The sequence below is a fragment of the Pseudophryne corroboree genome (genome assembly GCF_028390025.1).
Source record: "Pseudophryne corroboree isolate aPseCor3 chromosome 3 unlocalized genomic scaffold, aPseCor3.hap2 SUPER_3_unloc_14, whole genome shotgun sequence".
Lineage (NCBI taxonomy): Eukaryota > Metazoa > Chordata > Amphibia > Anura > Myobatrachidae > Pseudophryne > Pseudophryne corroboree.
The window spans coordinates 2,202,196-2,221,025 of NW_026967502.1; the positions used below are offsets into that span (position 1 = coordinate 2,202,196).

Genomic DNA, 18,830 nt, shown 5'->3' on the forward strand with positions numbered 1-18,830 from the left:
TTGGAAGGAATATCCACACCCTTCCCCTGGCATACGATCTCCAGATCCTCCTTGGACATTCCGCTGAATTCCGCCATCTTGTGCGTTCTCCTGCGCTGCAGTTACTCCTCTCCTGAGTAACTCGGCTTCTCCAATCGGGTGATGAAAAGCCGCCTGGGATTATCCCACCACTATGCCACCAATTTCTGTGACAGGACGGTACCGTACGGAAGCACTCGCCGTTTCCGCGTCCCGTTGACTGCGCACAGAATGGAAGGTCAAGCCACACGAGGCCTGACCACATAGGGGATTCCCGCTTACCGTCAGTAACCGCCTGTTACTGACTCCACCCACTGCGTTGTGGGCGGGTTCATGCTGCCACCACCAAACTCCTAACCTGCCGTGGCGTTTGGAACCACGGTTCTGCTCTGTATGTGCCGACGCACTGCTTTACCACACCTGTGTGGTGTCGACGAATCCCCACTAGCCACTTGCTAGGCCTCTACCGGTAGCTGGCGGAAGGCGGAGCTTGGAGACGTCAGGTGCTTCCCTGGACAGCCGGAGAACGGGGCTAGGTTTGGCCTAACCCTGTAGGTCACAAGATGAAGCAGTCTTCTTGAGGCAAAGATGTTTATTGCTCAAATAACCTTTAAAAAGGCTCCTCCCTATTGCTAGGGGCAACAGCATACAATTAGATGTTTTCAGCAGAAGAAGATGTTACAATACACCCTCCTATGGGCCAACTGCCCTTCTTTTATCCCTCTCCAAGACCCCTTACCACAGGGGGTAAGCCCGCCCTGTGGTGCCCAACCAATCAATGTTTACCCATGAGCTGTGCATGCTCTGGTCTCATGCACAGCTTTACATTGATCCCTATGGACAGTGGGGAGTTGTCGGTCTCCTTTGACTCTCCCATCTTGGAGATTCAGGATACTCCCACGGTGCCGTTCAGTCTGGCTGGGGGGAAGTTTTCCCTCTTAAATCTGACTTCCAGAAACCTGCCCGGGACCCCTCTCACTGCTTGCAGCCTGGATTTGGGCTCCAGAGCTGGGCAGCCTGGCTCCCCGGTCCAGGTTTCTTGGCACTACGGCTGATCTCCATGGAGCTCCAAGAAACCACTCAGCTTGTTTCATAGCTAAGCTGCTTCTCTCTCTCCCTGTGCCCCTTGGAAATGTGAGGCTGGATGGGAAAACATTCCATTTTTGGGGAAAAGGTCTGGGAGAATCCATCAGCCTGCACAGCTATGGATTCCCCCCTCCTGGGACACACAATCAAGTAAGTGCAATTTATCTTTAAATACATTACATTTAAATCACACTGTACATGTTTATACATTTAAATACACTCTGAGCCTGCACAGGCTCCACATACCTAGGCACTGCATTTTTTTACACAATGTCCTGTGGTGTAACTACTGTGCCTTCCCTAGCCCTGCAGCCTGGCTGCTAGGGCTCTCTGCGTGCTGGAGGTATGGGGCTGGCTTCCCCCACCCTCTAGCCTGTCTGCCTGCCACTGGGGTCCAGGGAGCTGGCTCTCCCTGTCCCCCCAGTGTGGCACTACTTTTGTGGCCCCGCCGCACGCAGCGGCGCACCCCCCTGTACCAAAGCCCGGCGGCCCGGGACACTTGTCCCGGCCGCCGTGATTCTGGCTTGTTTCAGCGCTGAGGCGCCGGGAGCGTAGCTCCCGGACCCCAGCGCTCACCATCCTAATTCACCCATGCCGCTAGGGAGCCGGCTAGCCCGGTCCCCCATGAGCGGCGCCTGTGGTGGCCTCGCCGCGCAGGGAGCCGGCTAGCCCGGTCCCCTGTATGCGGCGCTGATTGTAAGTGCCCTCGCCGCAGCGTCCGGCAGAGAGCCGGGCTGCAGCGCACCCCCCTCGCCGGCTAGCAGCCCGGGACGTCCGTCCCGGCTGCTGCGGCTGGCCACCCGTGCTGGGCTGGGGCACTGGGAGCAGAGCTCCCGGCCCCCAGCGGCGGCTCTCACAGAGAGCACTGCAGCCGGAGCCGAGCTCCCAGCCGCAGCGCTCACCCTTCTCCCCGGCGCGCAAACTCCAGTGCGCCCGGGGCTACACTGACCGATGCCGGGAGCGGAGCTCCCGGACTCCGGCGGTCAGCGGCTGCCTTCTCTCCCCCAGCGTGCACACACTGCTGAGTGCGCCGGGGGGCTGTCCTCCCTGCCGTGGTCTCCGGAGAGGTCCGGGACCACGGCACACCTTAAAATACAATTTAAACATTTAATACAACACGGCGCCTAGCGCCCCATACATTTTCAAATCTGGCGCCAAGCGCCCATTGTCTGTAAAAATGGCGCCGGGCACTAGGGGTTAACCCCTTCAGTGCTGCAGGCGGCCATTTCCCTCGTGGCTGGGGTCCCTCCGGCCACAGGTACGCTGCCAATAATCGTTTTGAAATTACCAATTTCTTATCGGGGGAAGTCCACGCTTCCTCACACACCTCATTTAATTCGTCAGATGCAGGAAAAACCACTGGCAGTTTTTTCTCACCAAACATAATACCCTTCTTTGTGGTACCTGGGGTATTATCAGAAATGTGTAAAACATTTTTCATTGCCTCAATCATGTAACGGGTGGACCTATTGGAGGGTACACTAGTCTCATCCCTGTCGACACTGGAGTCAGTATCCGTGTCGACGTCTGTATCTGTCATCTGAGGTAGCGGGCGTTTTAAGGCCCCTGATGACATTTGAGACGCCTGGACAGGCACAAGCTGTGTAGCCGGCTGTCCTATGTCGTCAAACCTTTTGTGCAAAGAGTTGACACTTTCACGCAATTCCTTCCATAAGTCCAGCCACACCAGTGTCGACCCCGCAGGGGGTGACAGCACATTTACAGGCATTTGCTCCGCCTCCACATCATTTTCCTCCTCATACATGTCGACACAGCAGTACCGACACACAGCACACACAGAATGCTATGACAGAGGACAGGACCCCACAAAGCCCTTTGGGGAGACAGAGGGAGAGTATGCCAGCACACACCAGAGCGCTATAATAGTGTGTTTTCCCCTTATAGCTGCATATAAACTTATACTGCGCCTAATTTGTGCCCCCCTTACTCTTTTTTACCCTTTTCCGTTGCAGGACTGCAGGGGAGAGCCAGGGAGCTTCCTTCCAGCGGAGCTGTGAGGGAAAAATGGCGTCAGTGTGCTGAGGGAGAAGGCCCCGCCCCTTTTTCAGCGGGCTTTCTCCCGCTATTTTAATGTATCTGGCAGGGGTTAATATACACCTATATAGCCCCTTGGGCTATATATGGTGTTAGTTTGCCAGCCAAGGTGTTACTATTGCTGCTCAGGGCGCCCTCCCCCCAGCGCCCTGCACCCATCAGTGACCGCAGTGTGTGGTGTGCATGAGGAGCAATGGCGTACAGCTGCAGTGCTGTGCGCTACCTTGGAGAAGACAGAAGTCTTCAGCCGCCGATTTTCTGGACCACCTTCTTGCTTCTGGCTCTGTAAGGGGGACGGCGGCGCGGCTCCGGGAACGGACGACGAGATCGGTGCCTGTGTTCGAACCCTCTGGAGCTAATGGTATCCAGTAGCCTAAGAAGCCCAAGCTACCACCACTTAGGTAGGTTCGCTTCTTCTCCCCTTAGTCCCCCTCGTAGCAGTGAGTCTGTTGCCAGCAGGTCTCACTGAAAATAAAAAACCTAAAGTATGCTTTCTTTCTAGGAGCTCAGGAGAGCCCCTAGTGTGCATCCAGCTCAGCCGGGCACAGAAATCTAACTGAGGCTTGGAGGAGGGTCATAAGGGGAGGAGCCAGTGCACACCAGGTAGTCCTAAATCTTTCTTAGAGTGCCCAGTCTCCTGCGGAGCCCGTCTATTCCCCATGGTCCTTACGGAGTCCCCAGCATCCACTAGGACGTTAGAAAATAATAATAATAATAATAATAATAATAATAATAATAGGACACAACAGGCTGTTCCCAATGTATAATAATAATAATAATAATAATAATAATAAAAATAAAAGGAAACCACAGCCTGCTGCCCCTGTATAATAATAATAAGTGGACACCAATAGCTACTCCTTTATAATATTAATAATAGGACAACAAAGGCTGCTCCTCCTGTATAATAATAATAATAACAACAACAACAACAGGACACCACAGGATACTCCCCCTATTGAAATAATAATAATGCTTCCTCTGTATAATATTAACAGGACACCACAGGATGCTCCCTCTATATAACAATAACAGGACACGACAGGCTGCTCCTCCTGTATAATAATAATAATAATAACATCAGGACACCACAGGCTGCTCCCCCTGTAGAGTAGGATGCCACAGGCTGCTCCTCCTGTCTATTATGACAACACATGATGCTACCCCTGTATATTATTGCAACACAGGCTGCTCCCCCTGTATATTATGACAACACAGGCCACTCCCCCTGTATACTATGACAGCACCAGATGTTACCCCTGTATATTATGACAACACAGACTGCTCCCCCTGTATATTATAACACAGGCCACTCCCCCTGTATACTATGACAACACAGGCCACTCCCCCTGTATACTATGACAACACAGGCCACTCCCCCTGTATACTATGACAGCAGAGGATGCTACCTCTGTATACTATGACAACACAGGCCGCTCCTTCTGTATACTATGACAGCACAGGATGCTACCCCTGTATATTATGACACCACAGACTGCTCCCCCTGTATATTATAACAACACAGGCCACTCCCCCTGTATACTATGACAACACAGGCCACTCCCCCTGTATACTATGACAACACAGGCCACTCCCCCTGTATACTATGACAGCAGAGGATGCTACCTCTGTATACTATGACAACACAGGCCACTCCCCCTGTATACTATGACAGCAGAGGATGCTACCTCTGTATACTATGACAACACAGGCCACTCCTCCTGTATACTATGACAACACAGGTCGCTCCCCTTGTACAGTAAATGCCACAGGACACAACACCTGTAATGTCGCGGGTATAGAATTACGGTAATAGTGGGTTCTGCGCCACATGTATTACGGTAACGGCGTGGTCTGCGCCACCTGTATTACGGTAACGGCGGGGTCTGCGCCAGCTGTATTATGGTAACGGCGGGCTCTGCGCCACCTGTATTACGGTAACGGCAGGGTCTGCGCCACCTGTATTACGGTAACGGCAGGGTCTGCGCCACCTGTATTACGGTAACGGCGGGGTCTGCGTCACCTGTATTATGGTAACGGCGGGGTCTGCGCCACCTGTATTACAGTAACGGCGGGGTCTGCGTCACCTGTATTATGGTAACGGCGGGGTCTGCGCCACCTGTATTACAGTAACGGCGGAGTCTACGCCACCTGTATTACGGTAACGGCGGGGTCTGCGCCACCTGTATTACGGTAACGGCGGGGTCTGCGCCACCTGTATTATGGTAACGGCGGGGTCTGCGCCACCTGTATTACAGTAACGGCGGAGTCTACGCCACCTGTATTACGGTAACGGCGGGGTCTGCGCCACCTGTATTACGGTAACGGCGGGGTCTGCGCCACCTGTATTACAGTAACGGCGGAGTCTACGCCACCTGTATTACGGTAACGGCGGGGTCTGCGCCACCTGTATTACGGTAACGGCGGGGTCTACGCCACCTGTATTACGGTAACGGCGGGGTCTGCGCCACCTGTATTACGGTAACGGCGGGGTCTACGCCACCTGTATTACGGTAACGGCGGGGTCTGCGCCACCTGTATTACGGTAACGGCGGGGTCTACGCCACCTGTATTACAGTAACGGCGGGGTCTGCGCCACCTGTATTACGGTAACGGCGGGGTCTACGCCACCTGTATTACGGTAACGGCGGGGTCTACGCCACCTGTATTACGGTAACGGCGGGGTCTGCGCCACCTGTATTACGGTAACGGCGGGGTCTGCGCCACCTGTATTACAGTAACGGCGGGCTCTGCGCCACCTGTATTACGGTAACGGCAGGGTCTGCGCCACCTGTATTACGGTAACGGCGGGGTCTGCGTCACCTGTATTATGGTAACGGCGGGGTCTGCGCCACCTGTATTACAGTAACGGCGGGGTCTGCGTCACCTGTATTATGGTAACGGCGGGGTCTGCGCCACCTGTATTACAGTAACGGCGGAGTCTACGCCACCTGTATTACGGTAACGGCGGGGTCTGCGCCACCTGTATTACGGTAACGGCGGGGTCTGCGCCACCTGTATTATGGTAACGGCGGGGTCTGCGCCACCTGTATTACGGTAACGGCGGAGTCTACGCCACCTGTATTACGGTAACGGCGGGGTCTGCGCCACCTGTATTACGGTAACGGCGGGGTCTGCGCCACCTGTATTACAGTAACGGCGGAGTCTACGCCACCTGTATTACGGTAACGGCGGGGTCTGCGCCACCTGTATTACGGTAACGGCGGGGTCTACGCCACCTGTATTACGGTAACGGCGGGGTCTGCGCCACCTGTATTACGGTAACGGCGGGGTCTACGCCACCTGTATTACGGTAACGGCGGGGTCTGCGCCACCTGTATTACGGTAACGGCGGGGTCTACGCCACCTGTATTACAGTAACGGCGGGGTCTGCGCCACCTGTATTACGGTAACGGCGGGGTCTACGCCACCTGTATTACGGTAACGGCGGGGTCTGCGCCACCTGTATTACGGTAACGGCGGGGTCTACGCCACCTGTATTACGGTAACGGCGGGGTCTGCTCCACCTGTATTATGGTAACGTCGGGGTCTGCGCCACCTGTATTACAGTAATAGGACACTAGAGTGTCAGCCACCTGTACAGGGATAATGCAGCACCAGAGGCTGCTCCAGCTGCACTATAACAAGGCACCAGAGGCTGCTCCCCCTGTAGTACAGAGCCTGACACCAGAGCTGCTCAGCCTATAGAATAATAATAATAATATCATTACCTGCTGCCAGACACAGCAATGGCTGCTCTCTGCTCCTGCTGCCTTGTGGGAATGATAGAAGGAAGGCGGAGCTCAGACCAGGGGAAAATGGCCGCCGCTCCTGACGTCACTACTCGGCCAGGGAACCTATTGCTGCTGCCGGAGTGGTCTACAAGAAAATGGCCGCTGCCTCCTGCACTGAGGACATATATGGTAATATTCATTAGCACAGAGCTGGGCTGTGGGTGGGTCGAAGGAGGGGAGGGGCCAGTAACCAGTAAGCAGCCTGTGCCAATCATGCCCTACTTCCGGACTGTGCGTTCCAGCTTACTTCCGTATTGTGCGTTCCACATACAGGAAGTGAGTTTTCATCGACTGTTGCAGCCTCCCAGTGTCCGTGGAGATCAGGTAATGGCGTCTTATTATACAGGGGGAGCAGCCTGTGGTGTCCTGTTATTATTACTATACAGGGGGAGCAGCCTGTGGTGTCCTAATATTATTATTATACAGGGGAGCAGCCTGTGGTGTCCTAATATTATTATTATACAGGGGGAGCAGCCTGTGGTGTCCTGTTATTATTACTATACAGGGGGGTAGCCTGTGGTGTCCTGTTGTTGTTATTATTATTATACAGGGGAAGCAGCCTGTGGTGTCCTGTTGTTATTATTATACAGGGGGAGCAGCCTGTGGTGTCCTGTTATTATTACTATACAGGGGAGCAGCCTGTGGTGTCCTGTTGTTATTATTATTATTATACAGGGGGAGCAGCCTGTGGTGTCCTGTTATTATTATTATACAGGGGGAGCGGCCTAAGGTGTCCTGTTGTTGTAGTTGTTATTATTATTATTATACAGTGACATCACATATCTATAGTAATGTAACCCCTCTTTTACCTGGGGGTACAGTGTATATGTGCACCCAAGCTATTTAGAGCCCAATACTCTAATCGCTTAAGAAATACCCTACCCCTGTAGTGGTCGCCTATAACATTAGTATGTGATGTAAGCAGATAGGACTATGCACATTTACCGTATATACTCGAGTATAAGACGACTTTTTCAGCACAGTTTTCTATGCTGAAAAAGCCCCCCTCGGCTTATACTCGAGTCAACGGCTGCAGCAGACGCCGTGGGCTGTGTGGGCGTCCGCTGCAGCCGGCTCCAGGGACAGACACTAGAGGTCATTATTGACCTCTAGTGTCTGTGCGGCGTTGCTATGGGAGAGACGTCATGACGTCTCTCCCATAGAGATGATCGGGTGCCGGGAAGTGGGCGCCGGCGCGGGCGGCCAGACGGAGCGGCGACCAGATGGAGCGGCGGCCAGACGGAGCGGGGTTCCAGATGGAGCGGCGGCCAGACGGAGCGGGTGAACAGATGGAGCGGCGGCCAGACGGAGCGGGTGGACAGACGGAGCGGAGCAGCGCAGCAGCAGAAGAAGCGGTCGGGAAGCAGGAGCGGGGCAGTGGTAAGTATTGTTTTAGTGTGTGTTTATGTTTGTAAGCTGCAACGGGGGCACAGTAACAGGGGGCAAAGAAAGGGGGCACAACAACTACTGGGGGCAAAGAAAGGGGGCACAACAACTACTGGGGGCACAACAACTACTGGGGGCAAAGAAAGGGGGCACCACAACTACTGGGGCAAAGAAAGAGGGGTCATAACTACTGTGGGCAATGAAAGAGGGGGCACAAATACTGGGGGCAAAGAAGGGGCATAACTACTGGGGGCAAAGCAACGGGGGCATGTTTTTATCTGTCACTGGGGGTATATGTGGCACTGGGGGCACAACCCTAGAAACAAACATTACCCCCTGGCAACAAGCATAACACCTACCGCATAAAATCCCTGGCAACGAGCATGACACCCTGAGCATGAAAACCCCTGGCACCGTGCATTTCCCACCCTAGGCTTATACTAGAGTCAGTAATTTTTCCCAGTTTTTTGTGGTAAAATTAGGTGCCTCGGCTTATATTCGGGTCGACTTATACTCGAGTATATACGGTACCTATCGTACCTTTCCTTTGTGATTTCAGGCTCTTCCACAGATACAGAGACAGTTCCACCGGTAAGTATACTAGTTTTAATATGTAAGAAGTTATAGGCCACCCTATACAGTTATATCATATAATACTCAAACCATGTACCGTTCTAATAATATACCCCGCCTATACATAATAATATACCCCGCCTGTACACAATAATATACCCCACCTGTACATAATAATATACCCCACCTGTACATAATAATATACTCCACCTATACATAATAATATACCCCACCTATACATAATAATATACCCCACCTATACATAATAATATACCCCACCTATACATAATCATATACCCCACCTATACATAATCATATACCCCACCTATACATAATAATATACCCCACCTATACATAATAATATACTCCACCTATACATAATAATATACCCCACCTATACATAATAATATACTCCACCTATACATAATAATATACCCCACCTATACATAATAATATACCCCACCTATGCATAAGGTAATGCATGCAATACAGAACATACGATTCCATAAGAAAGTTGTGGGGCTGCGTTTGAAAAACCACCCGGGTTCTCTTACTATAATCGTGCACGGTTGCGGCCCTTTCGTGTCTGTGTATAAGAAGTACTCTGGGTTATATGGGTATCTACTTGGAGCAATTGTCCTCACGATCGTTGAGCAATCCCTACTTCACGGCAATGAATAGCATGGTTTCCATGGAAGATCTAATTGTAGCGCTCCTAGACAACCTGAAACAGGAAGGTAGTACGTGGACCTCTCCACCCTGGAATCCCTGACATCCGTGGTCTACTCGTTACATATAGTGGGGTGATGATCTGTGTTACCTGTCCCAGTATAAGCATAGCCCCACTGTAGATCCGTGGGGGTGGCTCCAGAACATACAGAAGTCCTGGTTATTGGCACCTGTCTCTGATAGGTGAGGGGTGCTTAGTCTCCCTAGTGTATCATATCCAAGTTTAGGTGACCCTGCGCCCTCTCCGAGCTGCTTTCATCATTATACACCACCGCACTCTGTATGACTGCTACCCGGCTGGTCATTATCTAATGGATATGGAGTCTCTAGAGGTGCTATTTATACTCCTCAGATCCACCGATGCTGCTGGTCCCTGTGCTACTGTGCTAGGGGTGGTACTTTAATAGTTAAAGGATGATAGGGAAGTATGCAGATTAGCAGGATTTATATGGGGGCTTCCTGCACTTACAATGATAGTGTGCCCGGTCTGGACCTCCCCCCGACTCCGCCTCCACCAACAACCGGGCTCTTCCTGTCTTCCGGCGGGTTGGATGGGATGAGGGGCACAGCTCTGCCTCGGGGGGAGGGGGGGGACTGTCTGCTACTGCTGGACTCCTGGTAGCTGCTGCCCGCACTGCGGTCTCCTCCCATGTACTAGCCTGCCCCGCCAGCGCTCCGCCTCCCAGCACTCTCCCTGACAACCAGCCACCGGGACGTCCCTGCTCGGCGTCCACCAGGGGAAATTAACACAGCGCTTCTCACCCGCAGCAGAAGACATCCAATTCCTTTCCCCCACAGGGGCTCTCTCACTCGCAGGGAACCACCTTCCTGTAAGCTCCCTCGTCTCAGCCGCCAGCCTTTTTCTCTCCCCTTAGTCAGCCCACCAACAAAACCGCCACTACACGCGGCCAGCCACCTCTCTCAGCACACGGGACCTCTGGAAGCTTCTCCACGATCTCCGTTACGCACTGCGCGCTTACCAGAGTCCCCTCACCTTCAGCAGGCACAGAATAATAACATGCATAAACACTATACATTATTGGATCACTAGAAAGATCCAAGTTATTATCACATATATGGTATACATCAGTTGGCAGCATCTCTATTACCTTATAGATCTACACATTCATTAATTGATTTGCCCCCTCATAGTGTCCCAAGGCCTTCAGATCACTAGAGTACTACAGTAATAATACAGGGACATGACTGGGGAGGTGAGGGGAACTGGGAGCGTCACAATAACGTCACTTCTATCTATAGTAATAATACAGGGACATGACTGGGGAGGAGAGGGGATCTGGGAGCGTCACAATAACGTCACTTATATCTATAGTAATAATACAGGGACATGACTGGGGTCTGAGGAGACTTGGGAGTACAGTAACACCAGGATATGTGTCTGGATGATGACTGGAGAGGTGACTGCTGGGAATGGGACATTATACAGTAGCACTGGGGATGTGTCTGGGTGAGGACTGGAGAGGTGACTGCTGGGAATGGGGCATTATACAGTAACACCAGGGGATGTGTCTGGGTGATGACTGGAGAGGTGACTGCTGGGAATGGTACATTATACAGTAACACCAGGGGATGTGTCTGGGTGATGACTGGAGTGGTGACTGCTGGGAATGGTACATTATACAGTAACACCAGGGGATGTGTCTGGGTGATGACTGGAGAGGTGACTGCTGGGAATGGAGCATTATACAGTAACACCAGGGGACGTGTCTGGGTGATGACTGGAGAGGTGACTGCTGGGAATGGGACATTATACAGTAACACCAGGGGATGTGTCCGGGTGATGACTGGAGAGGTGACTGCTGGGAATGGAGCATTATACAGTAACACCAGGGGATGTGTCTGGGTGATGACTGGAGAGGTGACTGCTGGAAATGGGACATTATACAGTAACACCAGGGGATGTGTCCGGGTGATGACTGCTGGGAATGGGACATTATACAGTAACACCAGGGGATGTGTCCGAGTGATGACTGGAGAGGTGACTGCTGGGAATGGGACATTATACAGTAACACCAGGGGACGTGTCTGGGTGATGACTGGAGAGGTGACTGCTGGGAATGGGACATTATACAGTAACACCAGGGGATGTGTCTGGGTGATGACTGGAGAGGTGACTGCTGGGAATGGAGCATTATACAGTAACACCGGGGGACGTGTCTGGGTGATGACTGGAGAGGTGACTGCTGGGAATGGGACATTATACAGTAACACCAGGGGATGTGTCTGGGTGACGACTGAAGAGGTGACTGCTGGGAATGGGGCATTATACAGTAACACCAGGGGATGTGTCTGGGTGATGACTGGAGAGGTGACTGCTGGGAATGGGACATTATACAGTAGCACTGGGGATGTGTCTGGGTGAGGACTGGAGAGGTGACTGCTGGGAATGGGGCATTATACAGTAACACCAGGGGATGTGTCTGGGTGATGACTGGAGAGGTGACTGCTGGGAATGGTACATTATACAGTAACACCAGGGGATGTGTCTGGGTGATGACTGGAGTGGTGACTGCTGGGAATGGTACATTATACAGTAACACCAGGGGATGTGTCTGGGTGATGACTGGAGAGGTGACTGCTGGGAATGGAGCATTATACAGTAACACCAGGGGACGTGTCTGGGTGATGACTGGAGAGGTGACTGCTGGGAATGGGACATTATACAGTAACACCAGGGGATGTGTCCGGGTGATGACTGGAGAGGTGACTGCTGGGAATGGAGCATTATACAGTAACACCAGGGGATGTGTCTGGGTGATGACTGGAGAGGTGACTGCTGGAAATGGGACATTATACAGTAACACCAGGGGATGTGTCCGGGTGATGACTGCTGGGAATGGGACATTATACAGTAACACCAGGGGATGTGTCCGAGTGATGACTGGAGAGGTGACTGCTGGGAATGGGACATTATACAGTAACACCAGGGGACGTGTCTGGGTGATGACTGGAGAGGTGACTGCTGGGAATGGGACATTATACAGTAACACCAGGGGATGTGTCTGGGTGATGACTGGAGAGGTGACTGCTGGGAATGGAGCATTATACAGTAACACCGGGGGACGTGTCTGGGTGATGACTGGAGAGGTGACTGCTGGGAATGGGACATTATACAGTAACACCAGGGGATGTGTCTGGGTGACGACTGAAGAGGTGACTGCTGGGAATGGGGCATTATACAGTAACACCAGGGGATGTGTCTGGGTGATGACTGGAGAGGTGACTGCTGGAAATGGGACATTATACAGTAACACCAGGGGATGTGTCCGGGTGATGACTGCTGGGAATGGGACATTATACAGTAACACCAGGGGATGTGTCCGGGTGATGACTGGAGAGGTGACTGCTGGGAATGGGACATTATACAGTAACACCAGGGGCTGTGTCTGGGTGATGACTGTATCACTGTGTGTGTCTGGTGTCTATAAGGTATCAGGATGTCACTGTCTATGTCTCCATGCAGGAGGGGGAGTATATAGAGGAACACAGGGGTCTGTACAAGGACGTGATGATGGAGAATCACCGGCCCCTCACATCACTGGGTAAGAGGAGACTGTCATGTATTGTACAGGGGAGAGCAGGTATGGGGACCCCTATATACACACATCGCCTGATAATCACATATACACACTGTACTCAGTCATTGTGTGTCTCCTACAGATGGACCCAGTAACAGAGATACCCCAGAGAGATGTCCCCGTCCTCTGTATTCCCAGGATTGTACTGAGAATAATCACAGGACCCCACAAGAGGATCAGGTAGGTGGGATTTAGGGTATCATCCAATACACCAAAGTGACTGTCACTATATGATCTGTAGAGAAGCTGTGTGTCTTATAGTACACTGATATTATACTGTTTCACCTCAATTTAATCAAACAGTATGCAAATGCCATTGTATTTTTTGGGTTATTTAGGTAGAACGTCTTTCTCGTATAAAGGCAGAAGATATAAGGAGAGAAGAAGAGACGTATGTGACTGATATAAAAGCAGAAGATATAGATGGAGAAGAAGAGACGTATGTGACTGTTATAAAGGTAGAAGATATAGAGGGAGAAGAAGAGATGTATGTGACTGATATAAAGGCAGAAGATATAGAGGGAGAAGAAGAGAAGTATGTGACTGATATGAAGGCAGAAGATATACAGAGGGAAGAAGAGACGTATGTGACTGATATAAAGGCAGAAGATATAGAGGAAGAAGAAGAGACGTATGTGACTGATATGAAGGCAGAAGATATGGAGGGAGAAGAAGAGACGTATGTGACTGATATAAAGGCAGAAGATATAGAGGGAGAAGAAGAGACGTATGTGAGGGGTGATCAGCAGTGTAAGGAGGAGGAGATCCCTACAGATATCAGCACAGGTGAGTAATAAACACTTATTACAGAAGTCACATATTCTCATTGCTCAGTCACTACAGCAATCTCTTATCCTACACCCTCCTCTGCCATCAGCCCTGTTCTCAGTTGGGTATTTATAACACAAGGCTATCCATGACAAATATCACATGAAGAGAGTTATTACACACATCACTATACTGTTATTAAAAGTAACAAGCAGAAGTTTATTTTTAGGGATCATATATAAGTAGTAGTGTGTTTTTTGTGGAGCGTCTAATTTGTATGGGATCTAAATTTCTCAGTTTAGCAACCTTTTATTAAATAACCTTCATTTTGTTAGATGATGCAGGTATTAAATAACTCCTTGTATATAGTAGACCTATTTGGCCATTTGTGGTCAGGTTTCCTATATCTTTACATTTAGCGAGGTGTAGTCGTGGTGTAAAGGACAGAGTGTGATTCCTGATTAGTTAAAAAAACAAATACCAAATACAGAGCAACATCACCAAACAGGTAATTTCAACTTTAAACGTGTCATTTATTTTGTACTGTCTGGACATGGCTGCTACTAACAGATGCACAGACATAATTCTTAAAGCTATGTGTGCAAATGCTAGGAGCTTAGGAGACAAAATGCCAGAGCTAATTGTGAAAATGACAAGGGATAACCTGGGTATTGTGGCAATATCATGGTGCAATGAGGATTATGACTGGGGCATAGCTATTCCAGGATACAATTTATTTAGGAAGGATAGAATGGTCAGTATAGGAGGAAGGGTAGCAATGTATGTGGAAAAAAAGCATAAAGGCTACTTCAATTAATACAAAATATTTTAGACAAATCTGAGGCCCTTTGGGTCACCACAGAAACTGGGGAGAAGGACATTATTCGCATTGGGGTGATCTCTAGACCACCTGGCCAGGGGCAGGATTTGGATAGGAATTTATTGTTGGACATCACTAAAATGGCTTTACAGGGAGAAGTCATAATCATGGGAGACTTTAATTTAACTGATGTAAATTGGGTGGGGGTCTTTTGCAAGTTCAGCTACAAGTGGCAGATTTCTATATTCCTTACAGGGAGCATCTCTCAATAAACAGCAGATATTTCCCTTCTGCATAGACGAGCGGTCGGGAAAGAAAGAAGTAACCTCCTTTCTCTTTCATCCACTAGGGGACACTGGAGTCTTATACAGTAGGGGTGTGAAGCTTGCAACCGCAGGTGTGGCACAATCTAAAAATTAGCATTGTCTACACAGCCGGCTCCTCCCCCTTCACATCCCTCAGTTTGAAAAATTGTGCCAAGGAGGTACAAGCACAAGAAGGGAGCTCCTCCTCCATTTCAGTACTGAGACTGAGTTACCCTAATGTAAAGGGGGACGAAAGTCTTCAGAATAGAGAGACAATGATCCCTACTAAAGGGGATCTGCATCTCTCCTCAGAAAATCCGGAGCGCAGAGTCAGCAGTGAGTACTGGTTGTAAAGGGGCCCTAGTTACAGTTACACTTACGGTAACCATAGCTTCTTCATGGATCCAGGAGGCAGTTTGACAGACTTCCTCCCGCGGACCGCACACAACGCTGCTACCTTCTGGCTCTAAGCCCTGGGACTCAGCAGCGCAGCTTCCCCGCTGCCCCCCTCCTTCCGCTGCCGTTGTGACAGAACAATCGGTCTAAATACTCCCTGGCCGGCTATACACTCCCGCTTCATGTCTGCTCCCCCGCCCGCCCCTCCTTCCTCTACAGATGGAGGGCTGAGGGAGACGCAGCGCGGATGTCAGCGGCAGCGTATACCGCCGCCTCTTAAACACACAGCGGGGCGCTTGAAAAGAGCATCCCCTCCCGCCGCCCGCTGAAACGACATATCTCTCATGGCTGCAGCCGCAGCTTCCCCTGCACTCACCGAGACCCGGGCTATATCCCCCGCACACTTCCTCCCGCCGTCGGTGCTAATACGAGGGCGCGGAGGGCTGGAAAAGATGACGCGGGAACGAGCAGCAGCGGCTTCTCATACGCTGCTGCCTTATAACTTAAGCCCTGGTAGCTAGCAGCACAGCTCCTCCGCCGCTACCCTTCTTTTATAGAGAGTAGAGGCTATTCCATTTGGGGGTTAGATGATGTTTGATGAGTTAGACAAGTGGATTTCGCAGGCAACTGCAGTGACATCTACCTTTCTACCTACTTCTTACTCGAGCACCACGTCACACGTTACAGAAGGTTGCTCGGGACCAGTGTTTAAATGTATTCGATCGCTGTCGTACCGAGCCAGAAGAGGTTTTGGAGCAACAGACTCGTGGAACCAGAGGTAGAGGTCGTTCATAGTCGACACCAGAAAAGAGCGTCCACACAGTCCATTTATTTGCAGCATGAGGGCCTAGGTGCCCATTGCGAGCAGGAGCGTTACAGGAGGCAACTTCAAAGACTCCTGCATACAAAGGGTTAAGTCACCAGTCCCAGATCCTCAATGAGGAACGGGATTTTATTCAAAACTTTTGGTAGTGCAAAATACCTTCATATCCCGATTTGAACCCCTCATCAGCCCCAAGAATCTTTATAAAGATCATAGCAATAGTGGTGACAAGATTGAGACAGGGGTCACGATCATACCTTATCTAGACAATCTACTGATCAAGGCCCATCTCAGAAACAGCTGATAAAGGATGCTCCGACATCTCATCAATTTCTCATTCAACATGGGTGGATTGTGAACTTCCAGAAATCCAACCTCATGCCAACTCAACGGATTCATTTCCTCGATCTCATCTTGGACACGATACAATTAAGAGTATTCCTACCAGAGAACTAGATCCAGGATCCACCTACACCTCTGTGCTACTTCTCAAGAAGAGGGTGACGTCATTCGCAGCTCTCCGGTATGGAGGACTTCATTCCTGACCATTCCAGATGAAACTCATTGCTCAGGGAGCAGGTTCGCACTGACTTCTACATTGAAGAATCCAGCTTCCACCACGCATACGAACCTACTTGATTTGGTGGTCGTTGCACAAGAATCTTGCAGCAGGCAAGAGATTCGGCATTTGGGATTGGAGGATCCTGACAACGGACGCCAGTCTCAGAGGTTGGGGTGCCGTCCTAGTGGAACAAATTCCTAACGGTTTGCAGATTCAAGATGGAATAATTCCAGTCAGTTATTGTGGGTTTAGAACATGGAGGGGTCATGGTATCCATGGACAAAAAGGATGGACGTTACAGGAGTGCAGCCTACCCATAAACATTCTCGAACTGAGAGCAGTTTACAATGTGCTTCTCTTAGCCGCAGACCTAGTCATGGGTCAACACTTAAAGATACAGTCGGACAATGTCACGATGACTGCTTACATAAACCATCAAGGAGGATGGCGTTAAAGGAAGCCACAAAGATCTTTTTGTGGGCAGAAAGGCGAAACATCATCCTCTCGGCAGTGTTCATTCCAGGTGTGGAAAACTGGGAAGCAGATTATCTCAGCCGCCAGGACATGCATCCGGGAGAGTGGTGCCTACATCCACGGATTTTCGAAATGGTGGTGAGGAGATGTGGTCTATATCCCAGGACAAAAGATCCAGCAGCAGAAGGAGTGGACGCATTAACACTTCCTTGGTGTTACAGAAGGATTTACATTTTTCCACCTTTCCCACTCATACACAGGGCTCTGAAACGGTTGAAACGAGAACGAGTGTGGGCATTTCTAATCGCACTAGATTAGCCCCAGAAGAGTTGGTACTCAAACCTGCGAGGGTTACTAGTGGAAGATCCTTGGCGGTTACCTCAGAGGTAGGACCTGCTATCTCAGGGACTGTTCAAACACCCACACCTGCACAGGCTGCATTTAACGGCGTGGCTATTGAAACCCGGATCTTAAGAAACAAGGATACCAAGAACGGCCATTCCTACAATGTTTGCCGCTAGGAAGCCGGTCACAGCCATGCACTACTACAGGATTTGGAAGAGGTACATAGACTTATGTCAAGAATGTGGGTGGAATTCGACGATCTTCCACTTATCCAGACTTCTACTTTTCCTTCAGGCCGGTCTAGATGTAGGACTGAGGCTGGGCCCTCTGGAGGTTAAAATTTCGTTTCTCTCTATACTATTTCAACAAGCGGTTAGCATTCTTGCCAGAGCTTCAAACTTTTTTACAGGGGGTTCTGAGGATACAACCCCCTTTTCGTCCTACCACTGCGCCATGGGACTTAAATTTGGTGTTGGAATTTTTGAGATCTCCAACTTTTGAGCCGTTAGCAAGAACAGACCTGAAATATCTCTTTTGGAAGGTCACGTTATTGATTGCCTTGGTCTCGTCCAGGCGGGTTTCTGAGTTGGGAGCCTTATCGTGTAAGAGTCCTTTGAATGTTTCATGAGGATAGGGCAGAACTCCGTACAAGAGCAGGTTTCCTTCCCAAGGTTGGTTTCACGTAAACCAGCCAATTGTGGTCCCATCTTTTCAGGGTCTCGCAGATGGGGAAGTGTCCTTGGATGTTGTCCGAGCTTTAAGGGTATATGTACAAGTTACGTCGTCCTTCAGAAAGTCGGACCATTGTTTGTTCTTTATGATGGGCCAAAGAAGGGTTGCCAGCATCTAAGCAGCCTTTGTCTAGATGGATTCGACTTGCCATTCGGCAAGCTTATATTTCCTGTGGCAAACAGGTTACGGTTCAGACGGGTGCTCATACCACCAGATCAGTGGGTGCCTCATGGGCGGCTGCCAGATGTGTTTCCACTACTCAACAGACAAAGAGGAGGGGGTGCAAATCCCCTCCCGTAAATTCCCTTCCGCACACTGAAAATTACCCTGTAACCATACCTGAACCTATCTGGTAATAAAATTCA

General features: G+C 50.4%; 1 protein-coding gene across 2 annotated transcripts in view; it reads left to right on the plus strand.

The window, feature by feature from the left end:
- Nucleotides 1–7,195: 7,195 nt before the first annotated feature.
- The window catches only part of LOC134983385 (zinc finger protein ZFP2-like), a 37,626-nt gene continuing 25,991 nt past the window's right edge, over nt 7,196–18,830 (plus strand). For both annotated transcript variants that reach the window (XM_063949083.1, XM_063949084.1), the window contains exons 1-5: nt 7,196–7,277; nt 8,899–8,930; nt 13,126–13,204; nt 13,323–13,420; nt 13,579–14,026. In XM_063949083.1, the coding sequence (XP_063805153.1) occupies nt 13,171–13,204; nt 13,323–13,420; nt 13,579–14,026 (580 nt within the window). In that variant the 5' untranslated portion in view covers nt 7,196–7,277; nt 8,899–8,930; nt 13,126–13,170. The remainder of the gene's footprint in view (nt 7,278–8,898; nt 8,931–13,125; nt 13,205–13,322; nt 13,421–13,578; nt 14,027–18,830) is intronic.